This window comes from Nothoprocta perdicaria, unplaced genomic scaffold (genome assembly GCF_003342845.1).
Source record: "Nothoprocta perdicaria isolate Ctin4 unplaced genomic scaffold, notPer1 scaffold_109, whole genome shotgun sequence".
Classification (NCBI taxonomy): Eukaryota; Metazoa; Chordata; class Aves; order Tinamiformes; family Tinamidae; genus Nothoprocta; species Nothoprocta perdicaria.
Genome location: NW_020454194.1, coordinates 2,237,390 through 2,260,567, shown reverse-complemented (window position 1 = coordinate 2,260,567; position 23,178 = coordinate 2,237,390). Strand labels below are relative to the sequence as shown.

General features: G+C 37.9%; 1 protein-coding gene across 1 annotated transcript in view; it reads right to left on the bottom strand.

The window, feature by feature from the left end:
• Positions 1-23,178, bottom strand: part of ANOS1 (anosmin 1) — a 119,870-nt gene that overhangs the window by 95,811 nt on the left and 881 nt on the right. Inside the window, exon 2 of the mRNA XM_026047175.1 lies at positions 3,720-3,767. Within this exon, the coding sequence (XP_025902960.1) occupies positions 3,720-3,767 (48 nt within the window). The remainder of the gene's footprint in view (positions 1-3,719; positions 3,768-23,178) is intronic.

Below are 23,178 nucleotides of genomic sequence, written 5' to 3'. Positions count from 1 at the left end.
TTGCCAATTCAGAGTTTCAGCTCTAGGCAAACTGAAGTCAAAACAAATCAAATGTCTTTGTATAGAGCAGAAAACACATGARAGAAATGTGTATCTATTGTATGTTTATGATGTTATTTTCTATTACTCTATCTTACATCCAGGGTTTCTACTTTCAGAATCAAATTTCTATACCTAACATGAAAAATATGCTTCTAAAATGAAATCACTATTGGTTATGTTACAAGGAGGGAGGTAGACTAAATTCACTGTGCTTCTTCCATCTTATAATTCCCATTATTCAATAACAAAATAATACTAAGTTACTAAATTAAGCATATAATCTTTTATTGCTTTATCAGCTGTAGCTACTTCCAAATAAAATTTCTTCACTATATGAAGCATGTGTGTTGGTGAAAGTTGCATCTGTTTCAGAGGCTACAGTAGCTGGACATACATTGCCATTGCTTGCACTGTACCTCAGAAAGCTGTATCACTGCATATACTTTCATATAAAGCTGAACTGAGGTGAAAAAAGTTGYCTTTTTAATGCTTTACTCAATCCACTACATTAATTTTAAAGCTTAAATTGTGTACTATAGCAGTTCAACTTCAAATTGCAAAACACCAAAGACCAAAACTTGTCATAAACATCTCCCTTAGTTCTATCAATGTTCGGTTCTGCTAACAATTAAGTCTAATTTACATTTAATTCRTTTTCTAAAGATAGCGAAGTGGCTATCAAAGAAAATGTATTACATTCCTAAGAAAAAAATAAAAACAAAGTATGACAACTGTAAAAGAAAAAATAATTTAAAACTTAAGCAGTCATTGTATTTTCACTCTTAAACTGATCCTTATTTGAAACATTCAGTAATTTCAAAGGAATAATACAATCTAAAGGCATTCCTTAAATTTATACTGCTTTAGATTAACCTTATGTTGATTCTATGAACTTGGAACAACTCAGATGTTCATATAACTTTTGTTTCAATGGTGGCCAGTACAAGCAGCAATGCGTACAAACCGTAACACAGAAAGTTTGATCTGCGTGTGAGGAAGAACTTCTTCACTGTGAGAGTGACAGAGCCCTGGCACAGGCTGCCCAGGGAAGCTGTGGATTCTCCTTCTCTGGAGGTCTTCCAAACTCACTTGGATGCCGCCCTGTGCCACATGCTCTAAGTGCCCCGTCCGGTGCAGGGGCATTGAACTAGATGATATCTAGAGGTCTCTTCCAACCTCGGTGATATGTCTGAGAAGTTGGACAAATTCTCTCATATCGTTCCTTCCTTGTCAGGCAACAACAGRCCAGAGAAAAGCCTTTCAGATTAGATACCACGGCAACCTTGATAATGGAATTAAAAAAATATATACCTGGATCACTGCAGCAATGAACAGACTCCTCATATTTTCCTTAAAGAGAAATTTTGTTATGATGAACCACACCATTTGCATTTCCCTCCACCCACTTCAAAAATGGTGAGATTTCAATGCAACTTTTAGGAGCTTGGCAAAGCTGATAGGAATTGTTCCACTCTGTTCATATGCTCACATGGTCWATAGCCTGTTTTTAATACTGGCAAAAGTAATAGATTTTCAATTCCCTACCAACTATTTGTTTGTGGGAAAATAGAACACAGAATCACAGAAAGATTGAAGTTGGAAATGACCTCTGGAGATCATCTAGTCCATCCCCCCGCCCTGGTCAAGCACATTGCTCATTACCCTGTCCAGACAACTTTGAATCTCTTCAGGGAAGTAGACTCCACAACCTCCATAAACTCGCTGAGGGTGYACTCTGTCCCTTCATCCCAGTGACCAGTGCCTCAGTTGAACAAGACTAAACCCTGTACAGACCCCCGGAGCACTATGGTAGCTACAGGCTTCCAAATAGACTTTGCACCACTGATCACAACCATCAGAGCCCAGCAACTCAGCCGCTTCCCAAGCCACTTCACTTCCTACTCATCTAATCCACACTTTCCAAGCTTGCCTACAGGAGACAATGCCAAAAGCGTTGCTGAAGTCAAATCCCTGCTCATTGGGATGCACAGATCTTGAAGAAAGTGATCCTTGGATATTAAAGCCTTCTTAGACCCCTTCTTCTAGGACCCTATCCATGGAACTCTTCCAAGAGCTCTCTGAAGAAACCAGATTTCTTTCTCCTGATGTCCAAGGTCCTGCATTTTGCCCTGCTCCTTCTCATGATCCTGAATTCCACATCTCAAAGGTAATACAGCCAACACTGCTGTCAATCTTCATACCTTCAACCATCTCTTCCTTGTTTGTTAGCACAAGGTTGAGCAGCACACTTCTCAATCTCCTCCAGCCCTTGTACGAGGAAGCTAACATCAGTGCTCTGCAAGAACCTCCTTGAATTGCTTGTGCCTTGTTATGCTGTTCCCCCAGCAGATAACATGCTGATTAAAGTTCCTAGAAAACCAAGGCCTGAGACTATGAGGCTGCTTCCAGCTGCCTATTCAAGATCTCATCATCTTTCTCTTCCTGGGTCAAGCATATCAAAACCCCAAAAGTGTTACTGATGTTCATTGGTGCTTTAATCTTTACCCATAAACTCTTTTATCATTCTTCATCTAACCCTAGGCAGAGCTCTATAGATTCTGGTTGCTCTCTCGCATAAAAGGCAACTCCGCGACTTAGCTTTCCTGGCCTGTCCTTCTTAAAGGGCACATATCAATTCAATGGCTGCCCCATCATGTTTCTAATTGCAAGAGATTCTAATGTCTCTTTTTGCAAAGGCAAAGACAATAGGCCTGCAATCACACACAGATCTCTATCTCTTCCTCTTTATAAATAATGTACGTTCATGTCCTGGCACTTCGGAGAAGCATTCAGGCAAGCTGATTTCCTAGGCGCACAAGGGGACACACTCACAACTTGTCTTGTAGATACTAATATTAGCTGCACTCAACCGCTGGAGGTAATTTCAATTGAGCCCCATTGTTAATTGCATGGGGTTTTTTTCCCTATCAAATAAAGAATAACATTTATGTTAAGGTGCCTAAATCATCGTGAATATAATGTAAAGTTATACATTTTCAGGGAGATTAGACAAAAATAGAGAAAACTCTGAAGAATTTTCTTTTCCTTACTATGCATTCTTAACAATTATCAGATAAATTTCTAAGGTAAGGAATGGATGCATCTTCCATTATTTTTAGGAAGGAGTCAGTGACTAGAGTGTGCAGTTGCACTTTGATTTGTCAAAGCTGTGGAAGCAGCTGTTGCTTCTCTACAGGTACCTCAAAGAGATTCCTGTACACTGGAATCAGTTGACTGATTCTCACCTACACGCTAATTTTTTAAAGAAATAAAGTGCCATTCTAGAAATTAAATACCCAGATTGAGTGAAGTGTTCAGTGTTGGCATATCTCAGTGCTGTTGGGGAAATAGTATGATTGACAATTTTACTCTTCTGTTCAAAAATACTGAAAGAATAGAAACAATAGTCCTGACTTCAGTCAATGTCAAATTTTTGATAACCACAGCATTATGCTGGTTAACCTAAGCTGRGTATTTATCCTCAGACATGATTTCTTTGTTCTGAAGGAACAAATCATTTAATTTTGGATATTTTTATTATAGGTCAAGGTTTCCAAATAAAATATAATCAGATGTTTCAGAACATAGGCTAAGATAAAAAATATTTACATTTATTGACGAGATAGAAAGGAACTAGACAACTTTATAAACATGGGTGTGGAGTAGGAAGAACATACCTTTGAACACTGTTTATGATTCTGGCACCAAGCAAGTGACCCATTGTTCTGGAAAAAAAAAAGAAAAGATAAATGAATAACTAGACTTTTAAGAACAGATCTGATCGTGCAGTTTTTAAACAGAATTCACCTTCCACACCTGTTTAGAGAATGATGTAATACTAATCCTGACTCGAATTCTGATTTTGATTAAAATGTAAAAATGACCATAGAAAAGCTAGGAAGGCATTTCATCAAGGCTGGTGGAAAAAACAAGTAAAGGCTCCCTTTAGTCCACCTTTGTAATCATTTACTATGTAGACTTTGTCAAGAAGAAAAATTTAAATCTTTTATTCAAAAATTTGATAGGGAAGGGTAACAGTTAATGAACAAGAAGTTCATGCACTTTAAAACATGAGCAAACATGGCCATGAGCTTACCCAAAGTAGGCTATGACATTTTTTTGTTTTACATCTTCACTAAAATTACTTATTTTCCAGATTAGAAAACACTGTAGTGCTCATTTGTCTTGACTGCAACAAAGCAATACCGTACCACATGCAAAATGATAGCTTAAGCCAAAGAAAAAGGGAATACAATGAGAACAGATACATCTGGAACTGGCACAGGGACACAAARCAACCTGCTGTTCTACTAAAGGAGCTTGTGCAACATTTCCTGCTAAAACAGCATCTCAGGAAAGAGGGGTATATGTTCATGAAGTTAACATTACACAAAGTATTGATGCACCTTCTATACAGAGAAAGTGTAAAAGAGCAACAAGGAAGACTTGAGTGACTGCTGGAATGGGTAGCAGACATGGGTTACATYTATCGCACCATCAAGCTTCTGTAAAATAATTTTCTGTAAAACTTAAAAAAAACAAAATAATTCAGACAAATTCACTGTTCACAATCAGACTACAATCCCTCAATAACAGTGAGCCCACAAGGGAGTAAAAAGACATCCTTCAAAATTAATCAAGCAAAGTATTTCCATTGGGATGAACTAATGTAACTGCACTAGACCTTCACGTCCGGCACCAAGCTTGGAACTGGACAGCAGTCTCCAGGGAAAATGAATTCAGGTCAGTCAGGGCACAGAGGGACTAGCAGGACAACATTTGTCCCACCAAGAGAAGTAAACAACATATACGTAGATATATATATAAAAAAAACACAATTATATATACATATTACACACAATTTTTATAAATTTAAAATCATGAAAATAAACCAAAGATCATCTGGATGTGCAACTACAGCTCAACAGAATAAATAGATGCATGCACTGCACTCAAGCCAGTAAGAYTAGTTTCTTGGCACAGCAGTACCCTCTGTTCTCAGCAAAGCTTATAAACTAAAATATAGAACTGCATCATCAGAGCTATGAAGTTTGGAGCTGGCTCCTGCTCAGGGAATAATTGCAGAGATCATGTTTATGCCTGTCTACATACGTGTATGTAGTCATGACTTGGTACATGCTCTCAAGATTGTTAAAGCTATTCCAAAACTTCCCAGCTGTCACAGCAGCAGCTTGGTACCGTTACTAAAAAAAATTAAAAAAAWAAWAAAAAATAAAAAATAAATTGCAAAAGGTAACCCTTTTTACCCTAGACGCTATACACCAAACAGACCAGAAGACAAAGAAAAAGGAAAGAAAATAGCATGGACTTTGACTCATGTGGTCCCATAAGACAGGCTGCAGAAAATAAAGCTTTCTGCCACAGAACTTTTTTTTTTTTTAAGCAGTTTTAACAGTATCAAGAGGACTGCTTGTGCTTTCACCTAAGCTCATCCACGCACTGCTGGACTAAATGAATTACAAAGAGACCTATTCTGAGATCAGTAGAAGAAACAGCCTTTCAGCTGTWTCAGCCACCTAATCGAGGCACTTTGCTCTAGTCCTTAAAGACAGGAGCACAACTCACTAACGATAGCTCCCTTAAAAAAAAAAAACAAAAAAAAACCCACACCCAACAGCAAGTCACCTCAACAGACACCTTCCAAATTTTTCTCTCAGCTTCTGTCAGCAGGAAAGCACAGAGTAGGTAGACAAGAAATTAAAGTATTTCAGCCTGACAAAATAAATCAGTCCCTTCTGTACTTTGAACACTAAGCACATTTTGAATCAGATAAAAAGCAGAGAAGTCTGTAAGATTTTTTTCTGCTAATACCAGCACAAATTGGATCAAACCTATCATGAAGTTCAAGAACTGATATTAATGCACAGAATTTGCATGTTACTCTTGCATATCAATGCCAAAGTAATGCAGATTGTGCTTATGCTTACATCTCATTTTTAATTCAAATTTCAGGATCTTTTATATACTCCATTTCTTATAACGAGCTGTGAAGCTAGAAAAGTCTGTACTGCTGTGGTATCTAAGTAGCTCTGAGGACTTTAAGTATAAAGATATATCCACTGCTATCCATTTCTAAGCTCATTTAGAAGCAATTTCAAACATTTCTGGTCCATATAATTCAATTCCAATATTTTAAAAATATTTGCTTATCTTTCCAGTAATCTATTATGCAAACCTTATTTTATTTTATAATATATTTATCTCTAATTACTGTAGAATTTGGCTAACTGGAAGATTTGTAGGCATAAGAATAGCTAGGCATATTGTAGGTATAAGAGCAGCAACACAAAGTTCAACCTCTTCAAAAAGAAGGGGACAAACAGAAGAAATAAAATTTTAGAACAGCTGTAAATAACATATGCTAGTGGGAATACATTAGTATTCCTCAATGCCATATAAGGATTTATTATTTYCATTTACAGATCTAGCCAGCAGAAACGTTAAGACGATATTTTATGTGCTACTTTCAATTTCTACCTCCCTTTTTTCTTCGTATAAAATGTGACAGAAGTAGTTGATTGCAATAACAGATTAGYAGCAGCTTGCCGTTTTATTTCAGCTGTGCTGCTGCTTTCCATTGACCTGGAAAAAGCACTCCTGTTTTTGAATTATATCTGTTACTTGAAACAATAATGCAGTAAATGTCCAGATGTGTGGCCCTCCTTCATAGTACTTAATGTCTACAAATGTTTTCATTTTTCTATGGAAAATTCATGACTTGAATTCAAATGTAAGTTTAGGAAAACACAGAAGTATTGTTCAGCAACATGAATTTCATACAAACTAACATTGATATGAATGATCTTTCATTTTAATTCTACAGGTTTTCTTTGAGCAATGTGCTGTCAGAGGAAGCAGGCAAGCTAAATGATTACTCTCATGTTTTGCAAATGGATAAACTACACGTGTTCAGCTGTGACTTTAATCCATTGTCCCTGACTGAAACCATACTTTCAAAGCATCAGAAATCCCRTATTTTACCTGGAGCATTTTGCATGCCTCTAGATTATATCCTCCATTCCCTCACATCTGTTTGTCTTCAAATCCACTCTTGATCGCATTACRCCAATGAGAGTGTTGACTTTGCCTTCAGAGGTGGATTGGCTCTGCTGTGCAGAAACAGCTTTGGGGAAGAGTTAAATACCACTTTTATTCTCATCTATAAGCCTCCCACTGAAGTATGCTCAGGGCAAGCTCTGAGGTATCCTAATTTGTATGCTAAAGAAAAGTCACCGTCTTCAATAGGGCAAACTCCAACTATTCCATCTTCTCCACACAGAGATCACACAAAAGACATCAGGTAGACAAGACTAAAGACGCTGTCCTCAGCGTCATATTGTCACTGTGTCAAACCCAGGCCACAGCCTGAGCCCCAGATGCTGCTCTGTCCTCCTGAAATGTAAATGCAGGCAAACAAGATCAGGCCTTCAAAGACTACTGTTTTTTGGATCTTCCTCCCTGCTCTGCGCCCCCCCCCACCTTTTCTTTATTAAAAAAGTCAACAAATGTAGAGATCGACTACCTCTAAAAATTCCCTAAGAATCTGAACCACACATGTAAAAGGCAAATGAATACAAAAGTAAATATAGGGGGAAAAAAAATCAAATATTAAAAGATTTAGCATTCTTCTTTTTTTTCTTCTTCTTTCCCCATGGTAATTCAAATCACCCAGCCACTGGAATCAAGCCAATGAACAAGAGACATGCAGTGAGACAGGAATGAGAAGGGTGATACGGCCCTAGGAGAAGGTCCATCTCAGGGAAACAAGGCAGCTGCTTTTTGCATGCATATTTTTCAGCTTCATTTCTTCTAGCTTATTCATAGTGAAACAAGTCTGAAGACCATCCACCACAGGAGAAGACTTGAAGAGGAACGGTTTATTAGATAAACTACTATAAAATATAACAAAAATTCACCATTATTTTGGTCCCTTGAATTCGACACAGAAAAGGTAGGATGGATATACAAATAACCTAAATTTAAAAATTTTGATCTGTTTACAGAGTTCCTTATTTCATTGCAAATTTGATATTAGGTAAAAATTGAATTACTCAGTGCAAACTACCATCATGCACTTGGATAACATCATGATGAGTGGGTTATAAAAAAGAAACTTATGTAGAAATATATTTACATAGTTAAAGATAATTCTATACTTTCTCTGCTATCCTTCAAATACATACAATTAACTTTTTATTTCTAATAAACTGAGCGACAGTATTATGAAAAAGAAGCTGAGTAGAAGAGCATATATCCAGAGCTTATCTGCTGCTGGAACTACTCACTGTGATTCTTTATAGTGCAAGGAAATACACATCTTTCCTAAAATCCATTTCTATTTCAAAGATATTTAGACCGCATAATTAAAGAGGTGGCTAAGTACAAGAAATAATTACAAAACAGATCTGGTAACTTAAGTAAAGCTTGTAAATATAAACCAAACTTATCATTGGTAACAGCTTGATTAACAGTATATTCTTTCTATGGTGTAGTCTCATCATCTACACCTGGATGTAACAGCAAAAAAAAGCATATCAAATAATATAACCAAAGGCAAAATATCAGTAAAACTATTAGTTTTATAATGTCTTGTCCTTTCGGATTTATACTAATGCTGCCATCATCTGTAACATACTAACTCTTATTATAAGGATATGGGGAGTCCTCCCAGATGACTGGGAAGGAAAAGAATTGGACTGACTTAAATCCTCTCTCATTATTTCCCAAGCATGCAGGCCATCTTCATTTCTATTACAGACTGTTTTCATTAGCATTAATATTGAAATATACAAGGCCAGAGCTTTACATGCACCAAAATGAAAACACAGAAAGATAAAACATTATAATAAAAATATTAGCAAAAAAAAAGGAAAATTAGTATCCATCATCTGAAATGAAACACACTTGTTCCAAGTGTTTCTTGTCTGGCTGCCATCATTAGTTAGTTCCTCAAAAGGCATCAACAATCAGAATGTCATTAGCAAAGAAATAACAAGCTACTGATCTCTTTGAAAATACAGACTGTACATTGTTTTGATTGAATTTCAATCTCTAATATGGAACACCTTCTTTTCCCTATAGAAAAACTACAAGATAAATGCAAGCTGTAAAAACAATGAGCCTCGTGTCTCTAGCACACTTCTGAGTTATGACTGCCTTCTTGTGGTTTCACAGACTCCACTGTTACCATTTCTAAGGCTGATCTTAGTCGAGGTCTTACTTTACTTAGGAGAAGTTTCTGTCCTTCTATAAAAGAGACTTCAGATTGAAATACACTGCACTAAGCAATAAAAGGAGTTAAAAATACAGATGCTATTTTTAAGATACTAAAAGGAAATATGAATCCTCACATTCAAGGATATGCACTGGGCCAAATCCTGCTCAAATTTTTTGGTGTTAAGTAATCTCATTGAAGTGACTATTGCATGAATATGGTAAGCAAAATATGGTTTATTGAGTATTTGGATTTCAAAAACCCTTATCCTTCCACTGTGCCTTTACTGTTATGTCACAGAGTAGATTTTCCTACCTAAAAATAAAATATTGAGACCATAAAARTATATTTTGCTTCAAGAATGCAAAAAAAAAGCGCCCACTTGGAAACTAGCACTGAAAAGATCAAAATACATTTTAGTAGCGTAATGTTTACTTTTACTAAGCATGATATTAATGTAGACATATATGACTATTTTTACTGTACTTGATAAAACAGGAATGCTTTGCCAAGAAGCAGTGATATTCCAGAAATACATGCATGCTGCTTTTAGCACTGGTTTGACTTCATAACTGAAAATGACAGTCTATATTTCTCTTCTGTGTAAGACTAATGGCTAGCTGGGTGATTCCTAACAGCATGTGATGCGGTATATTTATCACAGGATGCAATCACGTGCACCACCTACCAATTAACCATTCCAGAATCAGCTACAAACATATTGGGAAACAASAGGGAGTAGTATGAATTATACAAACATATAGGTTTGGATGGACCCGACATCCAGGCTACACATAGGCCAATTTGCCTATTCCCTGCACTATCGCAGGTCCCCTGGATCACCTCCTTCCAGCTAGGTATGTCCAGAAAGAATCCACTGCRTGAACTCTCTGATCCATGGCTTGAAGGAATAGGCAATCTGAAGACTCACTCCAAAAAGACACACTAGACTGTGTTTAGACCCACACTGTGGAGTAAAACACTAACATGGATAYACCTCAGCCGCTACTACCATCTGCCCCAAACATTCAAGAGTAATTCTTCAGTACCTTYCCTACCCTTTGACTAGTGGAAACCACAGTGCTTCAGAGCAGAGCTCCTTTCAGASTTTACAAGTGCATAGAGGTGTCATGTCCTTAAGGAATTAAGCATGCAAGAAAGAGTAACACACAGTTTTTCAGATTATCTGAAATCTGTGTTAAAGAGTTAAACTATAAATCACATAAACATGTTATAATCCATGCATGTTGTGCTACCATGACATGACTCACAAATACAAGAACTTGGTGCCACTGGAAAAGCCTGATTAGTTGTGTCATACTTCACTATGTATTTAGCATATTAACTGATGAAWTTTCTATTTAAAACTCAAGTATATACTGCACATAAAAGATTTTACTGCACTTTGCTGTATTCTTGTTGGTCAAYACAGGAGGGATATTACTCAACACTACACTATGCTCTTTACACAAATACTGCTGCCATTTGCAATAAGGCAAATACATATATGTCAAAATATACATTTAAAACTTAATATGCTTTAGTACCCATGTTACTATGACTCAAAGATCAGGCACCACAAAACTTGACATTAACTTGTACTTAMAGCACTAATTATCCCCCAAATAATAGCATAAAATTAATATAATACAAATCAGGAATTTATTTTCTTCCCCTTTGGGATGTGTTATTAGTTTCCAACATACTAAATATCTCAARGAAAAGTAGCAGCCACATCCACCACATGCTGATGAGTACATACATATACTCTCATTTCCCTTTAAAATAAAAACAAATTCTATAATGCGTCTYTTTCAACAGAAAACTGTGATATATACTCCCTATTCCATTTCAATACTCTTGACATACTGCTATAAAATTCCTCTTTTTGGATCTGTGAGAGRCAAGAGACTCAATAAATATCATTACCAACACGCATATGTGGCTTCAATATCCCTGGCTCCTTTGATAATGAAGAAGCATGTAGGAAAGCATAATCTCCAAACAGCGCAAATAATGATCCTACAAACAAGTTAAGCAGTCTACAATTTGGATATAATTATACACTAGTAGCTCCACGGGACCATTCATATATGTAGAAAGCTGCTTTCTATATAAAAAAATCTATTTTATAGCTAAAGATTAGCAAATGTAAAAGTTAACACACACTGTAAAACTTAAAGTTGCCTTTACCACAGAAGGGGAAGCTCAGTAAGTGATGTACAGTTCAGTTCTTCTGGGATTTCCTAGAAAATTTTGCAAAAGGGTTCTGTGCTCACCTAGGCATTAAAGAACTGTGCCTGAATCAAGATGAACCATGTGCTCATTAACTACACAGTCTACCTTCAGTCTGAACAAAAAAAAAATCAATGCAATATTGTAACATGGATATGCAAAGCACTAACTCAAAGACACATAATTCAGCAACACAAAGAAACAGCTTTCACCACAACAATATTTCACCTCTACTTCAGAAAAAAAAAAAAAAGCTATTTCCTGACACATTTTAATTGCTACAGCCTTTGCATACATCATCGTAGACATTCCCCAAGGAGAGACAAGATGTTAGAGTTTTATTAGCTCACAACTATTACCAGTGCTAGAAAGTATCATCACGCCCTCCCCAAAAAAGCTCAGGTTGGCACTCATCTCTCCATTGCTCCTACTAGTTGGCCCTTCCCTGCCCCTTTCAAGAGCTGTCTTGCAAAAAAAACAGGCCCTCTCTTTCCCCCATTAAGCCAACAACAGACACTAGCAGTGACAATCACCTAAAAGACCAATCCCATATTAGACACACCAGATAATGAACCTGATGTGGTATGATGGGACCTGATGGACATCCTTAATTTTGTACCATGTAATCACAAGAAAGTTATGACCTCCTTTTCCTGGCTCCAGTTCCATCTATCCCCTACTTGCGGCCCTGCCCATGCTGTCCACATTTGTCTGTAGGTCACAGTTTTTACCCCCATCCGATCTCAAGGAACCACTGCAGATCCCAGAACTGCAAAGGCTACAACAAGGTACTACATTGACAACAGATGGAAAACAGACATCATTCGAAGCAACAAGCAGCAGAGTGGGCAGCCTGAGTCTGTCCCTTCCCACTTTAGATGCAACAGGCCTGCTAATGTGATCCTAGCTGGGAGGAGAGCCAGACTTTTCATACAAGGAAGAAGAGACACAATCCATTTCTTCCAGGTCCCTTAGGAGCATTTTCTGGGTTATTAAAAGCTGAACATATACTGCAATCCAGCCTTCTGGTCCACTCTTCATTATCTACCCAGCTTAAGGAATAGGACCAACTTTATATTGTGGGAMGGTGGAGAGAGAAGACAAGAGAGAAAAGTCAGGGTGAAATAGTTTCATTTCAGAAAGATACAGGATACAGAACTATTCAAATAGTCTGAGCTACAGAGGAATTTACTGGATCCTTCTACAGTGACAATTCCCAATGAAGGATCTAAATTTCCACCTCATATTATAATAAAACTTTCCAGAAGCACAATAGTCTTTCAGGTGGCAGCTTTCTAGTATACAGACTAACAACTAGTTAATGAAGATGTACCATATATAGGAAATAAATCTCTCTTTGAGGAAAGACTGAAGCATTTGTTATCGACAAATACCAGAGGTATTTGTCAATAACATTTGTCCTCTGGTCACCAGAGGTTTTGCCCCTATACAGAGCGATCATTTCCTGACAGGTCCATCATCCTTGAGACATTTTTGGCAGCAGGTAAATGAGTTAGAAATTAAGACAGAGTAAGTTGCATTGAAGTATTGAAAAGCCTGTAATATGAGAGGCTGTCAAAGCTGAGCCTAAGTCACTGCTCAAGCCACAGCATTTTAAAGCCTCTGGATATGGAGGATTGCATATGGATTTCTGTGAATTAGCTTTAAAAAGTAAAAACTATTCAGACTTTGTCTCTGACCTAAAGGGCACTACAGAAAAAAAAATATAATGTATAGACTCATGCAACATGGACAGTTGAGATAAGCCTACTTGTCAACATCTTTTCTTATTAGCAGTGTTTATATTAGAAAATATTTCCTTTAAATGTTTCTCTTCTTGCAAAGCTAAAATATATTTCAGCGGTTCCATCTCTAGGAATCTGCAGATAGAGGCAGTACGGTCAAAAAATTCTCTCCCTGTTTTATTGTCTCGTCCACTTTACCAGCCTTTTCACCTGTGTAAAGCAATTAAGAAAGACAGTGAAGCGAAGTGGGTTGTGGTACAAGAAATATGCTGATAATCTTCAASTTTGTTTTTCATTGGACTCAGAAGCTGTTCTCAGTTTGCCTTCTCAGTGGGATGGTCACGAATGAGAACAACTTGACTGAGGCTCGATACAGACCAGATGGATCTGCTAGGTATGGGTAAGCATCTTAGGGGCATGAAAAAGTGACATCTGCTTCTATGATTAAGGCAATAAGCCATGCCTGTTGATGAAGCTTAAAGGCATATTTTATAATCCCTGGTGGCACCTGGATTTAGAGAGCAACAATCAGGACCTGGGAAATACATTTTCATAAAAAAAAAAGTTTTCAATGTTAGTCTTAGCTCTCCTTACATTAAAAATAATTCTGTTTTTGCTTACCATCAGAAGGAATCTCTCCTAGAACGATATTCCTTCATATTAAGGTATTAATATGAAGTCAAGGTGCTTTGCATCTGGCAAATAACTAGTCAATTTAGTTTTGTCTCACCCTAAAGGCATGATATAAGTTACTACCATTCTGATTTGTAAAGGATGTTAAGATGTAGTAAGATGGCACTTAAATTCAGGTTAACTTCCCTTAAACAGCATACTGAGATTTTATGCAATCTAATCTATAAATTCTGAATAAACGTTTCTAGTACATTTGGAACTGACAAAAGCTTGTTTCCATTGAAAGCACTAGAGACATTACCATCAGCTCCAGGGACAGACTCAGGCTGACATTGAAAGCTCCAGAAAAATTCTATATTAAAATACTCATTTTATAAATAGAAAATTTGACAAGTATCAGTCAGCAAGCTGTGAGACAACCAGCTAAAGAAAAACAGGAACTTACACTATATTAATGAGTAAACTTTTCAGTTTTTAAAACTACCTGTAAGACATACTTTTTATCCCAGACAAAAGCAGACTCTTCCTTCAGAAGAGTCCAAATGTTCATCCCTTTCTGCAGTTTACAAAATGGCTGAGATTGCTTAAACTTTCAAGACTATAACACATTCCTGATCTTTTTCTTCCTACTTGAGGAAAATAAGATTCTGAACACTGGAAGAAGCTTTGAAATAGCTATTATTTTCTGTTAAGCCTTTGATCACCATTAAATTTACAGTTTCTGCGCTCTCCAGTAAAAACTTGTGTATGTTTACACGATTAAATGCAACCTTTCACAAGATCGGCTAATACACTCCATGTGTAACATCCAATGAACTCCTATTCCACTTGATCAGTAAGGATACACTAAAGAAAAAAAATGCATAACATTTATTGAAAGTCTACTTTCACACTGTTTGGTCAGTTTTTATGTCAAAAGAAATGCATCAATCAGCTGCTAGCTGAAGAAAAAAAAATTACATCTTCTTCCTTATTTAGGCTGACAAACATGCCCCATAGCTGCAAAAATACTGCATGGAGAGACACGTTCCTCACAAATGGACAATTTTTGCTTCTGTCAATTTGTCTCAAGTGTTCCAACTATCACTACAGATCCAGACTGACCAACATTTGGTGAATTCATGATCTGTGTTAGTAGCTAGGAGAAGGGGAGTGGGGGGGAGAAGAAAAAAAATAAAACCACACACCTCTAGCTCTCCTAGATTCAGCTCCCTCTCCAAAATTGTTAAATATGAATCAAACATTCACACATCATATATTCTTTGTGACAAATAAAACTGGAGGCAGATAATGGTGTGATTCATTACTATGTAGATGAAGCTAAATAGTAATGTGATCTCTTTTCAAAGGAGCTATAACTATAATTTAACTTTAAAAAAAGTTGAATTAGCTATTACATGGAAATACAGTTCTCAAAGAAAAAAATGAATAATTGTCTCTGTTAGGATATACTACTATCTCTTCCTCAGCTTTCTGCTATTTACTGCCTCACATATTTCTCCATATACCTGCTAAAATCCAGTGAAATCCTACAGCAAGCAGGGCCTGATGCAATGAGAGGCCTGATTGCAAAGTTCCAGCAGTACAAAAAAAAATCATTAACAGTTTAAAGATATTAACTACAAATAACATATAGCCCTGTATTTAAGAGCTAAATCACAATATGAGATGAGAAATCATGCTCAGGTGAGTTGAGTGCTTACGTTCTTTAAAGAACTATTATAAATTCTAAGAATGGGAACCAAAGTTGCATAGGCCAAGCTGAACATGTTATTTTCATCCCATCTTTATCAACTTCGAGCTTCAATACCGTCAACATATTTATTCTGAAAGAACCTGTTTTCTTCACATTATCATAAATATTATAGGATCCAAGGCAGCTGAATTACATCTGGATTGCAACCCGTACAGGCAACAAAAGCTTAAAGTCTTCACTACCTTGGCTATATACTTAGTCTGAGACGCGGTCACTTCTGAAATTAAAATGGCAATAGTTGGTCAGACTTGCACCTTGAAGGATAAGATCTTTGCGATAGACTGGTGCCCAGCACTGACAGCAGTTCTCATTATATGACTAAACTCAGTACGTGCGTGTGTGCACGTGTGTGGAACACAGTTAATCCACTAGTTCTTCACAGAAAAAAAAAATACCTACAATGTAAAATCCTTACTGAAGAACTGGGATTACTATTTAATTCTGAATGCATGCAAGTCAGTTGTAGTATAGCCTGAAGAGATCAGGCTGCCATCGCCAGAATGCATGCCTAGTTGAACACAACTTAGCAAGTAATTTAGTAATATCTGGAGATATTACTCCTGGAGAGCAGGAGTTTTTCATGATGTCAAACCAGCCCTGTCTCTTTTCTTTCATGAGCCCCATCATTCATGTCTGATAAAGAGAACTTTAGGTCCTCAAAAAGACAGAAATGTGAAGCAATTTGTCACCACCAGGGCACATATAGCCCACAACCAAAAGGAAGGAAGCCAYGTGAAGAGCTGCAGCTACCTGGAGTAGTTGTAGGCACAAGGACTCCTGCTATAGAACAAACTTGATTTATTTGTCTGCATCCTGCATTGGCATACAGGAAAGGATCACAAGTTAGCTATATCTTTGTGTGAATTTGTTTGGAAGTTTCCCTGTAACCAGACTCCTCAAGAAAGACAAAAAGCTTTTCAAACTTTTTTTTTTCTTAACATGAATAAAGACATTCAATGCAACTACTGARGACAGAGTATAATTAGCAGCCTTTTAAAGACACCTCTTCCCATGCTCACTGTGTCTGTGCAGGGCTATTCCTTGTTTCTAACTCTGTAGACTCCTCTAGTCCCAGGAGATTTCCAGCACTCTTCGCTCCATGCCTCCTTGAGGAAAGAAAAACCTGTTGCCAGTAAAAGCATCATAAACCACAGCATGTCTTTTTCTGTGTTGTTTTCCATAGGTAAATACTTTTATACAGTTTTGATATCATACCTGTTTGAGTGTCTAGAGAAATACAGGTAAAAAGGGGGTTCAGAGAAGTGAACATTTTGCTACCATCTTTGGGCTATCAGGAAGAAATCTTGACTATTTTGGTAGATGAAAATGAATGTGCAATTCTTTAATCGGGGATGAAAAGAACAGTTCTCTACTTTCAAGGTTTAAAGGGTGCGCTTACCTTTCAACAGCCTCAGCTCTCCCTATTCTTGTCCTGTGATCTCTTGGACATTAAGAATGATACAACTAGAGTTGGGCCAGCAAGTTCACAGCGCTCTTTGTTGACAAAGGTTGCACAGCCCCAGCATTCATACAGGAACGTGATGCAGCTGAAATTAACAGAAGGCTTTTCAAGAACTTCAAAGGTTTTTGAAATATAAGGCCTTATAAAGCTCAACTGTGGGAAAGGTCAAAGAATGAAGATTCTTGGTGTAAACTCCTAAACAAGCACTCTTTTGGTGCAAAGTTTACATACACTAGGTATTGCCTACTTAGCATCATTCTGATTGCTGCTTTCTTCCATTAAGTCATATTCCTGATACTTGGTCATTAAAACCTTTAAAAATATGAATTTTAAATAACACTGCTTTTTCTGTTTATAGATATGAGACACATTTACTCAAATCCAGATTTTAAAAAAATAGACCAGCTTGTGAGTGATAATCTTCCTTTGAAGCCACACAAATTAAGCACTTGCTCCTAAGAAGTTTTTCTTTGCAAAATGACAAACGCTCAGCATCTGGGAAATCAGTTTGTTTTCAAGCCGTCTTAGACAGATTGGCTTTGCCTTTGTAAGACACTTAATAAACCAAACATTTTTAATTACAGTTCCAAGCACTAGTTAATCACAGAGGCAATCCATATGCAGACAATGAATAATGTTTGAACAATAATTTTAACATGAGCACTGTCCAGCTTATAACCTTTCCTTTTACTCAGTAGGAAGTTGATACATATTGGAATGGAAAAGGGATTTAGTGGTTCAGTATTCCTATTCTGAAGTTTTCTACTGCTCTTTAAAAACAATGCCCTCCGATCGTATACCATGCTTTACCAATGTTTTCTGTACATAGAATGTCCATTTCAAAGCATGCCAACATCAGTGGTAACACTCTTGTTGGTTTTATTCCACTTGGGATAGGCACAATGAAGATTTCCAGCATTTTAGATAGTGCAGGTGTGTTCATAAGGAACAATCATCAGCAGCATTCCAAAATAACTTTTATATTGCAAAGATTTTGTAAAAGATCACGTTAAATCTAGGCATCTGTTGTGTGTGTTCGTAATGGTGGATCTCAAAAATGGCACATTAAAATGTCAAAATAATTATCCAGATCATAAATCATATGGACAATTAAAACAGAAGAATGATTTGGATTTAAAAAGAGAAAATCATAAAGTAAATACAAATGATCAAATTAATTTTAAAAAGGAATTGATGGTGCAAGGAAACATAAGAAAGTCTGAATTTTTTAAACATAAGGACTACTTTTGAAAAGGTCTGGAGTACTGAAATGGCAACACAAGTAGATGGCACACTTTCTCAAACAGTAAAATKTGGAAAAGATCATGAACATGTCCCAAAAGATCTAAGAAAATTAGGTGCCTGGGCAGCATATCAATCGAAACTGAAATACTCCAGGTAAAAAACACTACATATCTAAGTACTACATATCCTTTCAAAAGATTTAATGAGAAGTATTGTATGGCTTAAGAATTATCCAAGAGAGCCATAATGAATCGTTTCTTCAGGAACTCGCTTTTCTCCACAGCTGAGCACAGAGAATCACACACACCCCCTAGACATTGAGTCTGGCCTACAGCTTCCCCACCTGGGACCAATTCCAGATTTCCACAGGTGCAGCCACTTCRGAGTAGCAAGCAATTTGAAGGCAGATGTGCTGGCATTTAGACAACTGACTAGGTAGGTAAAGCCTAGTGTTGGGTATTCAGAGGTAATCACTTGCACACTATCTATTTGAAGACATAAAATTTGAGGAAATGTTATTATTTAAAAGATTTTCTACTACCTTAAAAGGACTGAAGTCTGTCTGTGCAGTTAAAGCTTTTGAAGGAAAATAGACAATCTCCTACCACCATATCATTGGTGCTTACTGAACAGAAATATTTAAGGCCTTGTGGTTCCTTCTTATAACTACTGGACGCTAAGCCAGGTACAGAACTATTAGATGCAAAAAACATTTTTGCATCCTTACAAAAACATTCTCAAGTTAGCACCAGTTGACCTGCTGCCTGTAGAATACATTACTATTACACTTGTATTAAATCATAATTATGAGGGGAAAYCTCTACAAGTCTTTACATTTACCTTCTCAAGTCACAGTATTGGCTTAGCACTTCAGGAAAGTCTACATCGTATCAAAAGGTTCAACTGGAACCCATACAACATTCAAATAGTTTAGCATCCATAGGAATACTGACCCTCTATAAGACTGAGCTCATCCATGCTAATGTTGGCATATTTTTTAATCAGTACCAGTGCTAATGAGCTCAAAGCAAAARGACTCATGAGCCTATTCAAGCAGTAATGACAATTCTGGGTTACACTACATAATCTATACATACCAATGTACACAGATTTCACACGTGAAGAACCAGATTGCTAAACTTCAATTTACTATTAAGACCATATAAACATAAAAAACAGATATACACAAAGGTCTGAAAACAAGAAAATCATGTATAATTGGATTTAGCATTAACACTTTTAACACACTATCAATCCAGAATAGTATGGCATATAAATATATGAAGTAATTTAAGCAACTTAAAATACTGAGGCCAAATTTAAGATAAAGTACTGATGTTTAGCACTGATTGCACCTATAAAACATAATTACTCCTCTTCAAGAAAATCCTTGGTTTTCTCCTTGAATAATTTATGACCACGACTACAACAACGTATTTCTTTGTGATAAAACTTGCAAGTTCAACCTGCCTGTTCTTTTCAAGATTTGGGGTTTTTTTTTTTTTTTTGGGGAGGAAGAAGGGGTTTATAACAGAAGGAGTAACATAACAGTTAAACTTCACTTTCCAGAAGGAGTAACATAACAGTTAAACTTCACTTTCTCCATCATCACTCTCTCCACTGGTGAAATAGGTCAGTAGTAGCTTAAGCACAGCATGGCAGAGGTGGAAGGAGAATGAATAAATAAATAAATAAATAAATAAAGGAGGCAAGAAAAAGTTTCCTGTGCCTCCAAAGAGCAACCGTGGCCAGTTGATCTGTTTGGAAACTGGTAGCACCACCTCTTGCTGCTGCCGCCGTTCTCCCTGCTCCACCCTCCCATCTGGTGAGCCACCTGCGTGCTGGTCTAGGTAGTAGAGCGGTACTTGTGTAGATTCACACATGAAGCAGGATGACCCGGTCATCTACATGCAAATATGTGRAACATGGAAGATCCACATGTTCACAGGTCCACACAGGCATTGCATGCTTTTTATACTGTTGTTTTAACTTATATTGAATCTTGTCCCAAACTCTTACCAATCTTTAATTGTGCTCTGTTCTGAAGATGGTTCAGGTGGCCGGCAATAAAGGCTAAAAACCAACCATGCTTTCACTCAACTTGAAACWAGAACACTAGAGACCCCTCTCCCATGTCTCCTCCCCAGGTAGAATGAGTTCAGCCACAGCTAATTTCACTGATGGGAAAGGTCATTAGAGTACAAAGAGTCAAACCACCATCTTCACAGACAACAATACCAGGATCTTAGTCTCACTCCACTCAAACAGACAAAACGGCTCTGGATAAACCAATCTGAGCCTCCTCTCCAGGCACCCAAAAAAGCTATTATAGCATTATTGTTTTTGTATCCATGAAAAGACTATKAATATATACATGTGCAATGGGAATGATATGATATTAATCTTTATGAGTTTGTGGGKTTTTTTTAAAGTGTTAAATTACTATAAAGCTAGATTCACAAAGAAACTTTACATACATCAAAGCAGAATTTAGACCCCAACTTCTTCCCATATATCAGCCAGAAAGGTGAGAAGGGAACTACGTTAACTACTCTCTTGGAAATACTGAAGGAATGGATGTATTCAGCGCTTTCACCATCCTTTACAACCTCAGCTCCTAGAACAGCATGACTTCTTCCGCACTGTACCCACACCCTTGAGGCTTCTCACACGGTCAGGCACCTTAGCCCTTCCTTTCTTTCTAAAAGATTGGGGGAATCTCCTCTCCTTTCTTAGGAGCACAGGTTTAAGCTTCCTCACTAASAGGCAGGCATGTTCTTTTAGTGAAACACTTATGATAGAGAAAATCAGGTTCAAATTGGTATCTTTTCCACAAGCAAGCCACCTGACTGCCTCGCTCTTAGTTGATCCGAGAACACCTTGGATCAAAGAACACTCAACACTCAAAAAAAAAAAAAGGCAACCTAAATATTAACTGCAACATTTTTCGTACTTTCTCCTCACAGGGCAATGAATTGTCCATTTTCTGTTGACTAGCGGCCCAGACTCCACAGATGGGTTAAAAATGTTCTCATTCCCAAAAAGTCAAAAACAACCTAAGGCCCAACTCAGCACAAGACAGATGTTGGAGTCCCTTCATTCAGAGACTGAACATCTTTCTCTAGTGTGGGTAAGTACTACAATTAGCAAGCTCTTGAACAAAAGAAGAAGCAACTTCTTTACACTTACAGTTTTAAATGTATATTTTTATTGGGCTATAAGGACCACATGGTGTGATATTTCTCACACGGATCCCCAAGTGTCTTTTGGTGTTATCTCTACCTAGAATTGCCCCATTTTAAATTTGAAAAACTCCTGGCCACCGGAACTGCATGGCAAATAACAGSCATCTCTGCTTGCTCAGCAGGTATTCTGAAGATCACAGTTTTAGGTGATTAATTCTTCTTCTAGCCCTCTTCAATAGCCTGCAGTATTAAAAACAATACAATAAAAGAGTAAAATCTATTTCACACATTGGTTAAAATAACTTCACAGCAAGAACATACCTTTAAAATTGGCTTTAGAACTATTTCCACAAAGTAATATCAAAATAAAGAACAAAAACCTCTTGGCCCTGCCAGAAGTCATGATAGTAAATAAAAATGGGTGTGTTTTTTTTTTTTTTTTTTTTGTAAGAAAGAGAATGAACATCTCTTCTACACATTTGGGGAATGAGGAAAAAACAAACAGGTGGCACTCATCACTCATGAGACAGACAGCAGTTACAGACTCAACCTGAGTTTCCATTCACTCCACTTGATATCCCATTCCCTGGGAAAGACTACAGGGGTCTTTGGGCTATGGAGATCTCGCTGAGCGCTGCAGAGTCCTCCTTGCACGCAGCCTCCAGCTGCTACTGCTCTCACCCCCAGCACGAAGCAGGGCCGGAGAAAGGAGTGGGTCACTCTTCTCTGCAGCCCTTTTCTACCTGGGAGACACTGGGGTCCCCGGCAGCTCCTGTTGGGACGCACTGGTGTTGGCCTCACTTCAAAGGCCGAATCAGATTACAGGATAATTGGGCATCGCTGCCGTGAAGAGAACTCCAGAAATTGTTACCAGCTGAGACCAAAACGGGGCAGGGCGAGGAAGAGAACGGGAGCATCCTTGGCCATGGGGAACACTACAGCGCCCTGTGCATCAGCTGCCTCTCCGAGCATCCACTGCTCATCCACCGCTCACGGCTCTCCAGCAGCTCCTCCCTGCCCTCATTAAGAGACAATGGGAAGCTTAACTTTCGCAAGACAGACTACTTTATCTTCCAAACATTGCACTCGTTTCGTGTCTACCGGGACTTTAATCCCTGGTAATTTAGATAAATTACCTTGTGCTTTAGCAGGTAGGGGTGAAAATTCTCAAGATTTGCAACTGATTACAGAGGGGAAAAAAAATTATTAACTTCTAAGCAATTTGCAGCTTATTTCACTGTGGCTAATTAAAGTGTAATCACTATTGTTTGCTAGCGCTTTCTGTCAGCAGTTCTGCGTCGAAAAAGAAACCATGCCAAGACGGCACATACACACACACAAAAAAAGCCTTTCACTGGCAATTGGCTTGATCTGAACTGCCTCTTTAGCCACCGAAACTGTAAAACGAGTCAGTTACAACTGCCTGGCAAGGCAGTAAAAAACAAATGCTAATCCTGGGCGAGACAACGCGCCGCTTCACGGCGCCCCCGCTTCGGGACAGCGCGGGAAGGGGAGACTCCGCGCGGATCCCCGCGCCCGCCGCGGTTCCCCGCGAAACGCTCCCTCCCCCTTCCCACGGCCGCTTCTCCTCGGTGTGTCCTCACACCCGCCACCGCAGCCCGCACGCGGCCGCCTTCCCC